The 18,929-nt window shown below is 53.4% G+C and overlaps 1 protein-coding gene across 1 annotated transcript in view; it reads right to left on the bottom strand.

The window, feature by feature from the left end:
• LOC132805843 (nck-associated protein 1-like) overlaps positions 1-18,929 on the bottom strand; it is a 165,090-nt gene that overhangs the window by 124,895 nt on the left and 21,266 nt on the right. The window contains exons 6-7 of the mRNA XM_060821150.1: positions 10,082-10,172; positions 3,979-4,116 (exon numbers count right to left, since the gene is read on the bottom strand). Coding sequence (XP_060677133.1) covers positions 3,979-4,116; positions 10,082-10,172 — 229 coding nt within the window. The remainder of the gene's footprint in view (positions 1-3,978; positions 4,117-10,081; positions 10,173-18,929) is intronic.

Raw genomic sequence — 18,929 nt, 5'->3', positions numbered from 1 at the left:
GTCAGGGCCCACGGTGACAGGTGACAGGGCCCACAGTGAGAGGGGTCAGGGCCTATGGTGACAGGTGACTGGCCCCACAGTGACAGGGCCCATGGTGACAGGTGTCAGGGCCCACAGTGACAGGTGTCAGGGCCCACGGTGACAGGTGTCAGGGCCCACAGTGACTGGTGTCAGGGCCCACGGTGACAGGTGTCAGGGCCCACGGTGATAGCTGTCAGGGCCCACAGTGACAGGGCCCACAGTGACAGGTGACAGGGCCCATGGTGACAGGTGTCAGGGCCCACAGTGACAGGTGTCAGGGCCCACGGTGACAGGTGACAGGGCCCACAGTGACAGGTGTCAGGGCCCACGGTGACAGGTGACAGGGCCCACAGTGACAGGTGTCAGGGCCCACGGTGATAGGTGACAGGGCCCACGGTGATAGGTGACAGGGCCCACGGTGACAGGTGACAGGGCCCATGGTGACAGGTGTCAGGGCCCACAGTGACAGGTGTCAGGACCCACAGTGACAGGGCCCACGGTGACAGGTGTCAGGGCCCACAGTGACAGGTGTCAGGACCCACAGTGACAGGGCCCACTGTGACATGTGACAGGGCCCACGGTGACAGGTGTCAGGGCCCACAGTGACAGGGCCCACAGTGACAGGTGTCAGGGCCCAAGGTGACAGGTGTCAGGGCCCACAGTGACAGGTGTCATGGCCCACGGTGACAGGTGACAGGGCCAATGGTGACAGGTGACAGGGCCCATGGTGATAGGTGTCAGGGCCCTTGGTGGCAGGTGTCAGGGCCAATGGTGACAGGTATCAGGGCCCATGGAGACATGTGACAGGGCCAATGGTGACAGGGCCCACAGTGACAGGTGTCAGGGCCCACGGTGACAGGTGACAGGGCCCATGGTGACAGGTGTCAGGGCCCACAGTGACAGGTGTCAGGGCCCACAGTGACAGGTGACAGGGCCCATAGTGACAGGTGTCAGGGCCCACGGTGATAGGTGTCAGGGCCCACGGTGACAGGTGTCAGGCCCCACAGTGACAGGTGACAGGGCCCATAGTGACAGGTGTCAGGGCCCACGGTGACAGGTGTCAGGGCCCATAGTGGCAGGTGTCAGGGCCCACAGTGACAGGTGTCAGGGCCCACGGTGAAGGGTGTCAGGGCCCACGGTGACAGGTGTCAGGGCCCACAGTGACAGGTGTCAGGGCCCACGGTGACAGGTGTCAGGGCCCACGGTGACAGGTGACAGGTCCCACGGTGTTAGGCGTCAGGGCCCACAGTGACAGGTGTCAGGGCCCACGGTGATAGGTGTCAGGGCCCACAGTGACAGGGCCCACAGTGACAGGGCTCAAAATGACAGGTGTCCGGGCCCACGGTGACAGGTGTCAGGGCCCACGGTAATAGGTGTCAGGGCCACAGTGATAGGTGTCAGGGCCCATGGTGACAGGTGTCAGTGCCCACGGTGACAGGTGTCAGGGCCCAAAATGACAGGTGTCAGGGGCCACGGTGATAGGTGTCAGGGCCCACAGTGACAGGGCCCACAGTGACATGGCTCAAAATGACAGGTGTCCGGGCCCACGGTGACAGGTGTCAGGGCCCACGGTGATAGGTGTCAGGGCCACAGTGATAGGTGTCAGGGCCCATGGTGACAGGTGTCAGGGCCCACAGTGACAGGTGACAGGGCCCATGGTGACAGGTGTCAGGGCCCACGGTGACAGGTGTCAGGGCCTAAAATGACAGGTGTCAGGGGCCACGGTGATAGCTGTCAGGGCCCACAGTGACAGGTGACAGAGCCCACAGTGACAGGTGACAGAGCCCACAGTGACAGGTGTCAGGGCCCACTGTGACAGGTGTCAGGGCCCACAGTGACAGGTGTCAGGGCCCACGGTGAGAGGCGTCAGGGCCCACGGTGATAGGTGACAGGGCCCACGGTGACAGGTGACAGGGCCCACAGTGACAGGTGTCATGGCCCACAGTGACAGGTGACAGGGCCCATGGTGACAGGTGTCAGGGCCCACAGTGACAGGTGTCAGGACCCACAGTGACAGGGCCCACAGTGACAGGTGACAGGGCCCACAGTGACAGGTGTCAGGGCCCATGGTGACAGGTGTCAGGGCCCACAGTGACAGGTGTCAGGGCCTATAGTGACAGGTGACAGGGCCCACGGTGACAGGTGACAGGGCCCATGGTGGCAGGTGGCAGGGCCCATGGTGCCAGGTGTCAAGGCCCACAGTGACAGGTGACAGGGTCCACGGTGACAGGTGTCAGGGCCCACGGTGACACATGACAGGGTCCACAGTGACAGATGTCAGGGCCCATGGTGACAGGTGTCAGGGCCCACAGTGACAGGTGTCAGAGCCTATAGTGACAGGTGACAGGGCCCACGGTGACAGGTGACAGGGCCCACGGTGACAGGTGACAGGGCCCAAGGTGCCAGGTGTCAAGGCCCACAGTGACAGGTGACAGGGTCCACGGTGACAGGTGTCAGGGCCCACGGTGACACATGACAGGGTCCACAGTGACAGATGTCAGGGCCCACGGTGACAGGTGACAGGGCCCACGGTGACAGGTATCAGGGCCCACAGTGACAGGTGACAGGGCTCACAGTGACAGGTGACAGGGTCCACAGTGACAGGTGACAGGCCCCACAGTGACAGGTATCTGGGCCCTCAGTGACAGGTGTCAGGGCCCATGGTGACAGGTGTCGGGGCCCACGGTGACAGGTGTCAGGGCCCACGGTGACAGTTGACAGGACCTATGGTAACAGGTGACAGGGCCCATAGTGACAGGTAACAGGCCCATGGTGACAGTTGTCAGGGCCCACGGTGACTGGTGTCAGGGCCCACGGTGACACGTGACAGGGCCCACAGTGACACGTGTCAGGGCCCACGGTGACAGGTGTCAGGGCCCTAAGTCACAGGGCCCACAGTGACAGGTGACAGGGCCCACAGTGACAGGTGTCAGGGCCCACAGTGACAGGTGTCAGGGCCCTAAGTCACAGGGCCCACAGTGACAGGTGTCAGGGCCCACGGTGACAGGTGACAGGGCCCACAGTGACAGGTGACAGGGCCCACGGTGACAGGTGACAGGGCCCACGGTGACAGGTGACAAGGCCCACGGTGACAGGTGTCAGGGCCCACAGTGACAGGTGTCAGGGCCCACGGTGACAGGTGTCAGGGCCCACAGTGACAGGTGTCAGGGCCCATGGTGGCAGGTGTCAGGGCCCACAGTGACAGGTGACAGGGCCCACAGTGACAGGTGTCAGGGCCCACGGTGACAGGTGACAGGGCCCACAGTGACAGGTGTCAGGGCCCACGGTGACAGGTGTCAGGGCCCACAGTGACAGGTGTCAGGGCCCTAAGTCACAGGGCCCACAGTGACAGGTGTCAGGGCCCACGGTGACAGGTGACAGGGCCCACGGTGACAGGTGTCAGGGCCCACGGTGACAGGTGACAAGGCCCACGGTGACAGGTGTCAGGGCCCACAATGACAGGTGTCAGGGCCCACAGTGACAGTTGACAGGGCCTATGGTAACAGGTGACAGGGCCCATAGTGACAGGTGTCAGGGCCCACAGTGACAGGTGTCAGGGCCCACAGTGACAGGGGTCAGGGCCCTAAGTCACAGGTGTCAGGGCCCACGGTGACAGGTGACAGGGCCCACAGTGACAGTTGACAGGGCCCACGGTGACAGGTGACAGGGCCCACAGTGACAGGTGTCAGGGCCCACGGTGACAGGTGACAGGGCCCACGGTGACAGGTGTCAGGGCCCACGGTGACAGGTGACAGGGCCCGCAGTGACAGGTATCAGAGCCCACAGTGACAGGTGCCAAGATCCAGGGTGAAAGGCAGCTTCTATATATAAGGAAAGTCAGCTCCCACAAATGTTTGTTGGTGGTTTCACTTTAACCCGCGTTGAGATAGATTTCGGAGACTGAAGGGAAAAATGCCACCGGAGATTGTGGCAGAACAAGGAATCAATTCTGCTTACGGTGTCGCAAACGGCTGGAGTGAGCATGGTGGCTGGCACACTGGTAACACTGAGCATGTGGGCACTTCGCCACTGTTCAGCCGGGAGATTCCTCCTTGGGAACAGGACTTGCAATGAGAGGAGGGCATCAGCCAGCAGCTACAAAGGCAAAGAGCAAGTAGTTGTGAATTGTCAATCATCATGATGGTGCCCCGTTGGGGAGCTGACCAATCGCAGAGAAGCTCTCCAATCAGATTCATGGTCAATGTTTCCCAACGCACGACCCAGGTGAGTGTTTCCAGGGGGACAATTCCAGGGAGTATTCCCTGATAAACTGAAAGCCAACAAGGGGAGTGATGTTCGTGTGCTGTTATTGCTTAGCCTGTTCTTCCAGAGACCAAGTACCATCCTGGCGATCACGGTTCAAACCCGACCACAGTAGGTGGTGTCTGAATTTCTGAAATATCTAGAATTCAGAGTTTAATGATGACCATGATTTTACTGTCATGTGTATTTGACAGTAAGATTTCATTTGTTAACATGATACAACATCATTTTGAATAATTTAAGAATAAGGGGGAGATAAAGGAAGATATAGCCTATAGAGAGTCCAATTTATAAAGCCATTTCAGTAACGATCACAATGGACAGCACTGACCCCATGTGAGTTCACCACTATCCTTTAGGAATTATGGTCGCTGGTCCCAAAGTGCTCCCCCACTGACACCTCAGTCACCTGCCCTGCCTTATTTCCCAAGAGTAGGTCAAGTTTTGCACCTTCTCTAGTAGGTACATCCACATACTGAATCAGAAAATTGTCTTGTACAGACTTAACAAATTCCTCTCCATCTAAACCCTTAACACTATGGCTGTCCCGGTCTATGTTTGGGAAGTTAAAACCCCCTACCATAACTACCCTATTATTCTTACAGATAACTGAAATTTCCTTACAAGTTTGTTTCTCAATTTCCCTCTGACTATTGGGGTGTCGATAATACAATCCCAATAAGGTGATCATCCCTTTCTTATTGCTCAGTTCCAAATAACTTCCTGGGATGTATTTCCGGGAATAACCTCCCTAAGTGCAGTTGCCTGTCAGTTGAACACCCCCCCCTGTTCCCAGGCCAACGTCTCTGCCTCAGGGTTGCTGCAGTGTTCCAGGGAAGCTCAGCACAAGCTGGAAGAACAGCTCCTCATTTTCCACTCGGGAACGCTGCAGCCTTTAGGATCATTATCGAGTTCAATAACTTTGGGGCTTGAGCTCACCCATGTCCTTACTCCTACCCCCACACACCAGGCCTTGTTATCACCCAGCCCATGGTTAGTCACTAACAGGCCCCATGAACAGCTATTCACCCTCCCAGCCAGATCGCTATCCACTCCTTTGTCTGTCCAACTGTTCTTCTCTCTCTTTGGGCTGTATCCCCATCTATCCTTTACTCCTTATCCCACCCTCCCCACCCACCCTCTCTTCTGCCTAAACTTCAATATTTTCACAGCTACCATCAGTTCTGAGGAAGGAAATTTTAGCTCTGACTGCTCTCCACGGATGCTGCCAGACCTGGTGGGAAAGTCGGAGCCGATAAGTGGGAAGGATGATGGACAGGTAGGACAGGTCAAGACGGCGGTGCCGTGTTGGAGGGTTGGAACTGGGATAAGGTGGGGGGAGGGTTCAACTCAGGTTTCGCCAGTTTCCTCATTTCCCCTTCCCCCCACCTTGTCCCAGTTCCAACCATCCAGTTCGGCACCGCCCTCCTGACCTGTCCAGCTTCCTGCTCCACCCAACGCCAACCTATCACCTTCTCCCTCATCTTCATCTACCCACTCTCAGCGACCTTCCCCCAACACCTCGCACCCCCCTTACATTTATCTCTCAGCACCCCCGACCCCACCCCCCAGCCCAGCCTCATTCCTGATGAAGGGCTTATTCTGGAACTCTCCTGTTCCTCAGATGCTGTCTGACTGGCTGTGCTTTTACAGCACCACATGCGTTCGGACGTGCTGGTACTGTGTAAAGCCATCAATAAATACTTCAACACATGCATTAAGGGCAGCTCCAATTTGATCCCACATCACCTGGATTTCTGGCTGTCAACATTGCGGCAGCTTCATTAATGCACTTAACGAGGACTGCACTGAGACTCAGTGGTGAGCACTGCTGCCTCACAGCACCAGGGAGCCAGGTTCAATTCTGTCTGTGTGGAGTTTGCACATTCTCCCTGTGCCTGCAGGGGTTTCCTCCGGGTGCTCCAGTTCCCTCCCACAGTCCAAAATGCGCAGGTGAGGGTGGATTGGCCGTGCTAAATTGTCCCATAGTGCCCAGGGATGTGCAGGTGAGGGTGGATTGGTGATGCAAAATTGTCCCACAGTGTCCAGGGATGTGCAGGTCAGGGTGGATTGGCCATGCTAAACTGTCCCATAGTGTCCAGATGTGCAGGTGAGGGTGGATTGACCATGTTAAATTGTCCCATAGTGCCCAGGGATGTGCAGGTTAGTGTGGATTGGCCATGTTAAATTGTCCCATAGTGCCCCAGGGATGTGCAGGTTAGGGTGGATTGGCCGTGCTGAATTGTCCCATCGTGTCCAGGGATGTGCAGGTTAGGGTGGATTGACCATGCTAAATTGTCCCATAGTGCCCAGGGATGTGCAGGTTAGGGTGGATTGGCCATGCTAAATTGTCCCATCGTGTCCAGGGATGTGCAGGTTAGGGTGGATTGGCCGTGCTGAATTGTCCCATCGTGTCCAGGGATGTGTAGGTTACGGTGGATTGGCCGTGCTACATTGTCCCATAGTGCCCAGGGATGTGTAGGGTAGGGTGGATTGGCCATGCTAAATTGTCCCATCGTGTCCAGGGATGTGCAGGTTAGGGTGGATTGGCCATGCTAAATTGTCCCATAGTGCCCAGGGATGTGCAGGTTAGGGTGGGTTGGCCATGCTAAATTGTCCCATAGTGCCCAGGGATGTGCAGGTTAGGGTGGATTGGCCATGCTAAATTGTCCCATAGTGTCCAGGGATGTGCAGGTTAGGGTGGATTGGCCATGCTAAATTGTGCCATAGTGCCCAGGGATGTGCAGGTTAGGGTGGATTGGCCATGCTGAATTGTCCCATCGTGTCCAGGGATGTGTAGGTTAGGGTGGATTGGCCATGCTAAATTGTCCCATAGTGCCCAGGGATGTGCAGGTTAGGGTGGATTGGCCATGCTAAATTGTCCCATCGTGCCCAGGGATGTGCAGGTTAGGGTGGATTGGCCATGCTGAATTGTCCCATAATGCCCAGGGATGTGTAGGTTAGGGTGGATTGGCCATGCTAAATTGTCCCATAGTGCCCAGGGATGTGCAGGTTAGGGTGGATTGGCCATGCTAAATTGTCCCATAGTGCCCAGGGATGTGCAGGTTAGGGTGGATGGGCCATGCTAAATTGTCCCATAGTGCCCAGGGATGTGCAGGTTAGGGTGGATTGGCCATGCTAAATTGTCCCATAGTGCCCAGGGATGTGCAGGTTAGGGTGGATTGGCCATGCTAAATTGTCCCATAGTGCCCAGGGATGTGCAGGTTAGGGTGGATTGGCCGTGCTAAATTGTCCCATAGTGCCCAGGGATGTGCAGGTTAGGGTGGATTGGCCATGCTAAATTGTCCCATAGTGCCCAGGGATGTGCAGGTTAGGGTGGATTGGCCGTGCTAAATTGTCCCATAATGCCCAGGGATGTGCAGGTTAGGGTGGATTGGCCATGCTAAATTGTCCCATAGTGCCCAGGGATGTGCAGGTTAGGGTGGATTGGCCATGCTAAATTGTCCCATAGTGCCCAGGGATGTGCAGGTTAGGATGGATTGGCCATGCTAAATTGTCCCATAGTGCCCAGGGATGTGTAGTTTAGGGTGGGATTGGCCGTGCTAAATTGTCCCATAGTGCCCAGGGATGTGCAGGTTAGGGTGGATTGGCCATGCTAAATTGTCCCATAGTGCCCAGGGATGTGCAGGTTAGGGTGGATTGGCCGTGCTAAATTGTCCCATAATGCCCAGGGATGTGCAGGTTAGGGTGGATTGGCCATGCTAAATTGTCCCATAGTGCCCAGGGATGTGCAGGTTAGGGTGGATTGGCCATGCTAAATTGTCCCATAGTGCCCAGGGATGTGCAGGTTAGGATGGATTGGCCATGCTAAATTGTCCCATAGTGCCCAGGGATGTGTAGTTTAGGGTGGGATTGGCCGTGCTAAATTGTCCCATAGTGCCCAGGGATGTGCAGGTTAGGGTGGATTGGCCATGCTAAATTGTCCCATAGTGCCCAGGGATGTGCAGGTTAGGGTGGATTGGCCGTGCTAAATTGTCCCATAATGCCCAGGGATGTGCAGGTTAGGGTGGATTGGCCATGCTAAATTGTCCCATAGTGTCCAGGGATTTGTGGGTTCGGTGCAGTGGTCAGGGGTAAATATAGGATGACCGGGTCGGGGTGGGTTACTCTCGGGAGGATCGGTGTCGACCTGATAGGCCAAAGGGCCTGTTCCCACCCTGCAGGGATCCTGTCATCCTGCTGAGAAAGTGATCAACACCAACACTCAGCATTTCTAACCTGGAGGCTCAGCCCTCCACCATCTGATCATTTCATTGGCCTGTCTAGTCAGGTTTCTTGTTACATTACACATTGTTTGAGAAGAGGCACATTTTGGTTTTTTTTACTCATGCTTTCCCATCGGAGAAACTGAACAGAATTTTTGGAAACGCCCCCAATCAGTGAAATTGATGATCCGGTCAGTTTCACCCATGGAGCCTGATCTGTGCTATCGCAATATTGAAACAGTGAATGGGTTCAGGAAAAGCATGAATGATTTTCGGCAGACTTCATATTCATTTAAAATACTCCAATTTTCGAGCTTGTAAGACTATAAACAGTTTCCGTTCTGTCTCTGTACGAGCAGAAGTGAGCCATTCAGCCCATTGAGTCTGCCGAATCACCCCCTCTCCTCCTTCTAAACCCCAATGAGTCCAGGCCCAACCTCTCCTCATGGGACAGTCCCTCCATACCCGGGATCAGCCGAGTGTACCTTCTCTGGGCTGCCTCCAATGTCAGTCTGTCTTTCCTCAGGTAAGGGGACCCAAACCTGTTCACAGTATTCCCGCTATGGTCTGACCGGTGTAGTGTATAGTTTTAGCAAAATCCTCCCTATTTTTATACTCCATTCCCTTTGGAATAAAGACCAACATTCCCTCGGCCTTCCCTATTCCCCGCTGGACTTGGATGCTAGCTTTTTGTGATTCACGGATGAGGATTCCCAAATCTCTCTGTTCTGTAGCTTTCTGCAGTCTTTCTCCATTTAAATAATATTCAGCTCCTCTATTCTTCCTGCCAAAGTGAATAACCTCACAGTTTTCCCCACATTGTTTTCCATGTGCCAAGATTTTGCCCACTGGCCTAACCTGTCTAGATCCCTCTGCTGACTCAGTGTGTCAACCTCACCCCTTGCCTTCCCACCTATTTCTGTGTTATTCACAAACGTGGCTACGGTACATGCACTTTCCCCATCCAGTAATGGATATTGGCAATAACTGTGACCCCAGCACTGAGCCCCGTGGTACTCCCCTAGTGATAGGTGGCCATCCTGAAAATGGACCCCTTATCTCGACTCTCTGTCTTTTCTCAGTTCACCAATCCTCAAACCATGCTCATCTACTGCCCCCAACACCATGGGCTGTTATCTTATTCAGTAACCTCATGTGCAGCACCTTATCAAACAACCTTCTGAACATCCAATATATTACACTCACCACCCCCCCTTTATCTCTCCGGCTTGTGACCTCCTCAAAGAATTCCAGTAAGTTTGTCAGACATCATTTCCCCTTCCTGGAACCCTGCTGACCCTGCTTGATTACATTATGTGGAGCGAAATGCTCTGCTATGACTGCACATCCTTTACAATAGACACTAACATTTTCCCAGGGACAGGCATGAAGCTAAATGGCCTTTTAGCGAAACTTCCTTCCCTGTCTAAATAAAGCTGTTACATTGACAGTTTTGTACTGGACCAGTCAACTCTCCTGCTATCATGGGGGGAGAATCCTTGGAAGTTACCAAGTGGTAAGTCTACAACTGGGTATTTCCCGAAGATGGTTTGGACGGGGCATAGGCTTACCCTCCAGTGAGGCGTGAATTCCTCAGTTAGCTTCTTCAATGGGTGATCGTAATCCAGTAACATCTGCCCAAGTTTTGGGAAACTGGGCTCACTAATTGCAAAAGAGACAGATATTTCAGCATTAGCAACACTCAGAAAACAGTGATACGGATGAATGACAACAATGTGGAGTTATACAGTGGGTACGGTGGGCTGGCAGGATCGGGTCAGCTGGGGCCGAAAGGATGAGGCCTATCATATCTGCCAAAGCTCACCAGCAAGCACATTCGCTGCGAATTGACGCTAGATCACCCGGGATGACACAGCGGGGAGAGTGTGGGTTTACACGGGGTTAGAGGGGGGAGTGTGTGTTTACACTGGGTTAGAGGGGGGAGAGTGTGTTTACACTGGGTTGGAGGGGGGATCGTGTGTTTACACTGAGTTAGAGGGGAGAGTGTGGGTTTACACTGGGTTAGAGGGGGGAGAGTGTGTGTTTACACTGTGTTAGAGGGGAGAGTGTGTTTACACTGGGTTAGAGGGGAGAGTGTGTTTACACTGGGTTAGAGGGGAGAGTGTGGGTTTACACTGGGTTAGAGGGTGGAGTGTGTGTGTTTACACTGGGTTAGAGGGGAGAGTGTGGGTTTACACTGGGTTAGAGGGTGGAGTGTGTGTGTTTACACTGGGTTAGAGGGGAGAGTGTGTGTTTACACTGGGTTAGAGGGGGGAGTGTGTGTGTTTACACTGGGCTAGAGGGGGGAGAGTGTGGGTTTACACTGGGTTAGAGGGGGGAGAGTGTGGGTTTACACTGGGTTAGAGGGGGGAGTGTGTGTGTGTTTACACTGGGTTGGGGGGGAGAGTGTGGGTTTACACTGGGTTAGGGGAGCAGAGTGTGTGTTTACACTGGGTTAGAGGGGGGAGAGTGTGTGTTTACACTGGGTTAGAGGGGGAGTGTGTGTGTTTACACTGGGATGGGGGGGAGAGTGTGGGTTTACACTGGGTTAGAGGGGGAGTGTGTGTTTACACTGGGTTAGGGGGGGAGACTGTGGGTTTACACTGGGTTAGAGGGGGGAGAGTGTGTGTTTACACTGGGTTAGAGGGGGAGTGTGTGTTTACACTGGGTTAGAGGGGGAGAGTGTGTGTTTACACTGGGTTAGAGGGGGAGTGTGTGTGTTTACACTGGGTTAGCGGGGGGAGTGTGTGTTTACACTGGGTTAGAGGGGGAGAGTGTGTGTTTACACTGGGTTAGAGGGGGAGAGTGTGTGTTTACACTGTGTTAGAGGGGAGAGTGTGTTTACACTGGGTTAGAGGGGAGAGTGTGTTTACACTGGGTTAGAGGGTGGAGTGTGTGGGTTTACACTGGGTTAGAGGGTGGAGTGTGTGTGTTTACACTGGGTTAGAGGGGAGAGTGTGTGTTTACACTGGGTTAGAGGGGGGAGTGTGTGTGTTTACACTGGGCTAGAGGGGGGAGAGTGTGGGTTTACACTGGGTTAGAGGGGGGAGAGTGTGGGTTTACACTGGGTTAGAGGGGGGAGTGTGTGTTTACACTGGGTTAGAGGGGGAGAGTGTGTGTTTACACTGGGTTAGAGGGGGGGAGAGTGTGTGTTTACACTGGGTTAGAGGGGGGGAGTGTGTGTTTACACTGGGTTAGAGGGGGGAGTGTGTGTTTACACTGGGTTGGAGGGGGGATCGTGTGTTTACACTGGGTTAGAGGGGGAGAGTGTGTGTTTACACTGGGTTAGTGGGTGGAGTGTGTGTGTTTACACTGGGTTAGAGGGGGGAGTGTGTGTTTACACTGGGTTGGAGGGGGGATCGTGTGTTTACACTGGGTTAGAGGGGGGAGAGTGTGTGTTTACACTGGGTTAGAGACGGGAGAGTGTGTGTTTACACTGGGTTAGAGGGGGGAGTGTGTGTGTTTACACTGGGATAGAGGGGGTGGAGTGTGTGTTTACACTGGGTTAGAGGGGGGAGTGTGTGTATTTACACTGGGATAGAGGGGGTGGAGTGTGTGTTTACACTGGGTTAGAGGGTGGAGTGTGTGTATTTACACTGGGATAGAGGGGGTGGAGTGTGTGTTTACACTGGGTTAGAGGGGGGAGTGTGTGTTTACACTGGGTTAGGGGAGGGAGTGTGTGTGTTTACACTGGGTTAGAGGGGGGAGAGTGTGGGTTTACACTGGGCTAGAGGGGGGAGAGTGTGGGTTTACACTGGGTTAGAGGGTGGAGTGTGTGTGTTTACACTGGGTTAGAGGGGGGAGAGTGTGGGTTTACACTGGGTTAGAGGGGGGAGAGTGTGTTTACACTGGGTTAGAGGGGAGAGTGTGTTTACACTGGGTTAGAGGGGAGAGTGTGGGTTTACACTGGGTTAGAGGGTGGAGTGTGTGTGTTTACACTGGGTTAGAGGGGAGAGTGTGGGTTTATACTGGGTTAGAGGGTGGAGTGTGTGTGTTTACACTGGGTTAGAGGGCAGAGTGTGGGTTTACACTGGGTTAGAGGGGGAGTGTGTGTGTTTTCACTGGGTTAGAGGGGGGAGAGTGTGTGTTTACACTGGGTTAGAGACGGGAGAGTGTGTGTTTACACTGGGTTAGAGGGGGGAGAGTGTGTGTTTACACTGGGTTAGAGGGGGGAGTGTGTGTGTTTACACTGGGTTAGAGGGGGGAGAGTGTGTGTTTACACTGGGTTAGAGGGGGGAGTGTGTGTTTACACTGGGTTAGAGGGGGGAGAGTGTGTGTTTACACTGGGTTAGAGGAGGGAGTGTGTGGGTTTACACTGGGTTAGAGGGGGGAGAGTGTGGGTTTCCACTGGGTTGGAGGGGGGATCGTGTGTTTACACTGGGTTAGAGGGGGGAGAGTGTGGGTTTACACTGGGTTAGATGGGGGAGTGTGTGTGTTTACACTGGGTTGGTGGGGAGAGTGTGGGTTTACACTGGGTTAGAGGGTGGAGTGTGTGTGTTTACACTGGGATAGGGGGGGAGAGTGTGGGTTTACACTGGGTTAGAGGGGGGAGAGTGTGTGTTTACACTGGGTTAGAGGGGGGAGACTGTGGGTTTACTCTGGGTTAGAGGGGGGAGTGTGTGTGTTTACACTGGGTTAGGGGGGGAGAGTGTGTGTTTACACTGGGTTAGAGGGGGGAGAGTGTGGGTTTACACTGGGTTAGAGGGGGGAGAGTGTGTGTTTACACTGGGTTAGAGGGGGGAGTGTGTGTTTACACTGGGTTAGAGGGGGGAGAGTGTGGGTTTACACTGGGTTAGACGGGGAGTGTGTGTGTTTACACTGGGCTAGAGGGGGGAGTGAGTGTTTACACTGGGTTAGAGGGGGGAGAGTGTGGGTTTACACTGGGTTAGAGGGGGGAGAGTGTGTGTTTACTCTGGGTTAGAGGGGGGGAGTGTGTGTTTACACTGGGTTAGAGGGCGGAGTGTGTGTTTACACTGGGTTGGAGGGGGGATCGTGTGTTTACACTGGGTTAGAGGGGAGAGTGTGGGTTTACACTGGGTTAGAGGGGGGAGAGTGTGGGTTTACACTGGGTTAGAGGGTTTAGTGTGTGTGTTTACACTGGGTTAGAGGGTGGAGTGTGTGTGTTTACACTGGGTTAGAGGGGGTGGAGTGTGTGTTTACACTGGGTTAGACGGGGGAGTGTGTGTTTACACTGGGTTAGGGGGGAGTGTGGGTTTATACTGGGCTAGAGGGGAGAGTGTGGGTTTACACTGGGTTAGAGGGTGGAGTGTGTGTGTTTACACTGGGTTAGAGGGGGGAGTGTGTGTTTACACTGGGTTAGAGGGGGGAGTGTGTGTGTTTACACTGGGTTAGAGGGGGGAGAGTGTGTGTTTCCTCTGGGTTAGAGGGTGGAGTGTGTGTGTTTACACTGGGTTAGAGGGGGGAGTGTGTGTGTTTACACTGGGTTAGAGGGGGGAGAGTGTGTGTTTCCTCTGGGTTGGGGGGGAGAGTGTGGGTTTACACTGGGTTAGAGGGTGGAGTGTGTGTGTTTACACTGGGTTAGAGGGGGGAGAGTGTGTGTTTACACTGGGTTAGAGGGGGTGGAGTGTGTGTTTACACTGGGTTAGAGGGGGGAGTGTGTGTTTACACTGGGTTAGGGGGGGAGTGTGGGTTTACACTGGGCTAGAGGGGGGAGTGTGTGTGTTTACACTGGGTTAGAGGGGGGAGAGTGTGGGTTTACACTGGGCTAGAGGGGGGAGAGTGTGGGTTTACACAGGGTTAAAGGGTGGAGTGTGTGTTTACACTGGTTTAGAGGGGAGAGTGTGGGTTTACACTGGGTTAGAGGGTGGAGTGTGTGTGTTTACACTGGGTTAGAGGGGAGAGTGTGTGTTTACACTGGGTTAGAGGGGGGAGTGTGTGTGTTTACACTGGGTTAGAGGGGGAGTGTGTGTTTACACTGGGTTAGAGGGGGGAGTGTGTGTGTTTCCTCTGGGTTGGGGGGGAGAGTGTGGGTTTACACTGGGTTAGCGGGGGGAGTGTGTGTTTACACTGGGTTAGAGGGGGGAGAGTGTGTTTACACTGGGTTAGAGGGGGGAGAGTGTGTGTTTACACTGGGTTAGAGGGGGAGAGTGTGTGTTTACCCTGGTTTAGAGGGGGGAGAGTGTGGGTTTACACTGGGTTAGAGGGGGGAGAGTGTGTGTTTACACTGGTTTAGAGGGGGGAGAGTGTGGGTTTACACTGGGTTAGAGGGTTTAGTGTGTGTGTTTACACTGGGTTAGAGGGTGGAGTGTGTGTGTTTACACTGGGTTAGAGGGGGTGGAGTGTGTGTTTACACTGGGTTAGACGGGGGAGTGTGTGTTTACACTGGGTTAGGGGGGGAGTGTGGGTTTATACTGGGCTAGAGGGGGGAGTGTGTGTGTTTACACTGGGTTAGAGGGGGGAGAGTGTGTGTTTACACTGGTTTAGAGGGGAGAGTGTGGGTTTACACTGGGTTAGAGGGTGGAGTGTGTGTGTTTACACTGGGTTAGAGGGGGGAGTGTGTGTTTACACTGGGTTAGAGGGGGGAGTGTGTGTGTTTACACTGGGTTAGAGGGGGGAGAGTGTGTGTTTCCTCTGGGTTAGAGGGTGGAGTGTGTGTGTTTACACTGGGTTAGAGGGGGGAGTGTGTGTGTTTACACTGGGTTAGAGGGGGGAGAGTGTGTGTTTCCTCTGGGTTGGGGGGGAGAGTGTGGGTTTACACTGGGTTAGAGGGGGGAGTGTGTGTTTACACTGGGTTGGGGGGTGGAGTGTGGGTTTACACTGGGTTAGAGGGGGAGTGTGTGTGTTTACACTGGGCTAGAGGGGGGAGTGTGTGTTTACACTGGGTTAGAGGGGGGAGTGTGTGTGTTTACACTGGGTTAGAGGGTGGAGTGTGTGTGTTTACACTGGGTTAGAGGGGGGAGTGTGTGTGTTTACACTGGGTTAGAGGGTGGAGTGTGTGTGTTTACACTGGGTTAGAGGGGGGAGAGTGTGTGTTTACACTGGGTTAGAGGGGGTGGAGTGTGTGTTTACACTGGGTTAGAGGGGGGAGTGTGTGTTTACACTGGGTTAGGGGGGGAGTGTGGGTTTACACTGGGCTAGAGGGGGGAGTGTGTGTGTTTACACTGGGTTAGAGGGGGGAGAGTGTGGGTTTACACTGGGCTAGAGGGGGGAGAGTGTGGGTTTACACAGGGTTAAAGGGTGGAGTGTGTGTTTACACTGGTTTAGAGGGGAGAGTGTGGGTTTACACTGGGTTAGAGGGTGGAGTGTGTGTGTTTACACTGGGTTAGAGGGGAGAGTGTGTGTTTACACTGGGTTAGAGGGGGGAGTGTGTGTGTTTACACTGGGTTAGAGGGGGGAGTGTGTGTTTACACTGGGTTAGAGGGGGGAGTGTGTGTGTTTCCTCTGCGTTGGGGGGGAGAGTGTGGGTTTACACTGGGTTAGCGGGGGGAGTGTGTGTTTACACTGGGTTAGAGGGGGGAGAGTGTGTTTACACTGGGTTAGAGGGGGGAGAGTGTGTGTTTACACTGGGTTAGAGGGGGAGAGTGTGTGTTTACCCTGGTTTAGAGGGGGGAGAGTGTGTGTTTACACTGGGTTAGGGGGGTGGAGTGTGGGTTTCCACTGGGTTAGAGGGGAGAGTGTGGGTTTACACTGGGTTAGAGGGGGAGTGTGTGTGTTTACACTGGGTTAGAGGGGGGAGTGTGTGTTTACACTGGGTTAGAGGGGGGAGATTGTGGGTTTACACTGGGTTAGAGGGGAGAGTGTGGGTTTACACTGGGTTAGAGGGGGAGTGTGTGTGTTTACACTGGGTTAGAGGGGGCAGTGTGTGTTTACACTGGGTTAGGGGGGGACAGTGTGGGGTTGCACTGGGTTAGAGGGGGGAGTGTGGGGTTACACTGGGTTGGGGGGGGCGAGAGTGTGTGTTTCCACTGGGTTAGAGGGGGGAGAGTGTGGGTTTACACTGGGTTAGAGGGGGTGGAGTGTGTGTTTACACTGGATTAGAGGGGGGAGTGTGTGTGTTTACACTGGGTTAGAGGGGGGAGAGTGTGGGTTTACACTGGGTTAGAGGGGAGAGTGTGTGTTTACACTGGGTTAGAGGGGGGAGTGTGTGTGTTTACACTGGGTTAGAGGGGGGAGTGTGTGTTTACACTGGGTTAGAGTGGGGAGAGTGTGTGTTTACACTGGGTTGTTGGGGGAGTGTGTGTTTACACTGGGTTAGAGGGGGGAGAGTGTGGTTACACTGGGTTAGAGGGGGGAGAGTGTGTTTACACTGGGTTAGAGGGGCGAGTGTGGGTTTACACTGGGTTGTTGGGGATTGTCGGTTTACACTGGGTTAGAGGGGGGAGAGTGTGTGGGTTTATAATGGGTTAGACGGGTCAGGATATTTTGAGTACAGGGTTGCTGCGATGGCTCAGAACTGACTGCTGTTGTCAATGAGAGCATGTCGAATGTGGAGTATTTCGGCTTCCACGAGATTAATTGTGTTGGGGAATTCTTTAGTCCGGGGCACAGACAGACATTTCTGTGGCCAGCAGAGATAAAGCAGAATGGTGTGTTGTTTCCCTGGTGCCAGGATCAAGCATGTCTCAGAGAGGGTGCAGCATGTTCTCACGGGGGAGAGGGGCCAGCAGGAGGTCATTGTACACATTGGAACCAACGATATAGGAAGGGAAAAGGTTGAGAGTCTGAAGGGAGATTACAGAGAGTTAGGCAGGAATTTAAAAAGGAGGTCCTCAAGGGTAGTAATATCTGGATTGCTTCCAGTGCTACGAGCTAGTGAGGGCAGGAATAGGAGGATAGCGCAGATGAATGCATGGCTGAGGAGCTGGTGTATGGGAGAAGGATTCATATTTTTGGATCATTGGAATCTCTTTTGGGGTAGAAGTGACCTGTACATGAAGGACGGATTGCACTGAAATTGGAAGGGGACTAATATACTGGCAGGGAGATTTGCTAGAGCTGCTCGGGAGGATTTAAACTAGTAAGGTGGGAGGGTGGGACCCAGGGAGCTAGTGAGGAAAGAGATCAATCTGAGACAGGTACAGCTGAGAACAGAAGCGAGTCAAACAGTCAGGACAGGCAGGAACAAGGTAGGACTAATACATTAAACTGCATTTATTTCAATGCAAGGGGCCTAACAGGAAGGCAGATGAACTCCGGGCATGGTTAGGAACATGGGACTGGGATATCATAGCAATTACAGAAACATGGCTCAGGGATGGGCAGGACTGGCAGCTTAATGTTCCAGGATACAAATGCTACAGGAAGGAGAGAAAGGGAGGCAAGAGAGGAGGGGGAGTGGCATTTTTGATAAGGGATAGCATTACAGCTGTGCTGAGGGAGGATATTCCTGGAAATACATCCAGGGAAGTTATTTGAGTGGGACTGAGAAACAAGAAAGGGATGATCACCTTATTGGGATTGTATTATAGACCCCCCAATAGTCAGAGGGAAATTGAGAAACAAACTTGTAAGGAGATCTCAGTTATCTGTAGGAAAAATAGAGTGGTTATGGTCAGGGATTTTAACTTTCCAAACATCGACTGATACTGCCACAGTGTTAAAGGTTTAGATTACTTACAGTGGGGAAACAGGCCCTTTGGCCCAACAAGCCCGTTCCCCTACATTTACCCCTTACCTAACATTAAGGGCAATTTAGCAAGGCCAATTCACCTGACCCACACGTCTTTGGACTGTGGGAGGAAACCCACGCAGACACAGGGAGAACATGCAAACTCCACACAGTCAGTTGCCTGAGGTGGGAATTGAACCTGGGTTTCTGGTGCTGTGAGGCAGCAGTGCTAACCACTGTGCCACCGTGCTGTCCCTTTTTGTTATAAGCAAATTTAATGGAGAGGAATTTGTTAAGTGTGTACAAGACAATTTTCTGATTCAGTATGTGGATGTACCGACTAGAGAAGGTGCAAAACTTGACCTACTCTTGGGAAATAAGGCAGGGCAGGTGACTGAGGTGTCAGTGGGGGAGCACTTTGGGACCAGCGACCATAATTCTATTAGTTTTAAAATAGTGATGGAAAAGGATAGGCCAGATCGAAAAGTTGAAGTTCTAAATTGGAGAAAGGCCACTTTTGACAAGAACTTTCGAAAGCTGATTGGAGGCAGATGTTCGCAGGTAAAGGGACGGCTGGAAAATGGGAAGCCTTCAGAAATGAGATAACAAGAATCCAGAGAAAGTATATTCCTGTCAGGGTGAAAGGGAAGGCTGGTAGGTATAGGGAATGCTGGATGACTAAAGAAATTGAGGGTTTGGTTAAGAAAAAGAAGGAAGCATATGTCAGGTATAGACAGGATAGATCGCGTGAATCCTTAGAAGAGTAAAAAGGCAGTGGGAGTATACTTAAGAGGGAAATCAGGAGGGCAAAAAGGGGACATGAGATAGCTTTGGCAAATAGAATTAAGGAG

Source organism: Hemiscyllium ocellatum, chromosome X (genome assembly GCF_020745735.1).
Source record: "Hemiscyllium ocellatum isolate sHemOce1 chromosome X, sHemOce1.pat.X.cur, whole genome shotgun sequence".
In the NCBI taxonomy this organism is placed as follows: Eukaryota; Metazoa; Chordata; class Chondrichthyes; order Orectolobiformes; family Hemiscylliidae; genus Hemiscyllium; species Hemiscyllium ocellatum.
The sequence above is the reverse complement of the archived record's forward strand: the minus strand, read 5'-3'. Positions and strand labels throughout refer to the sequence as shown.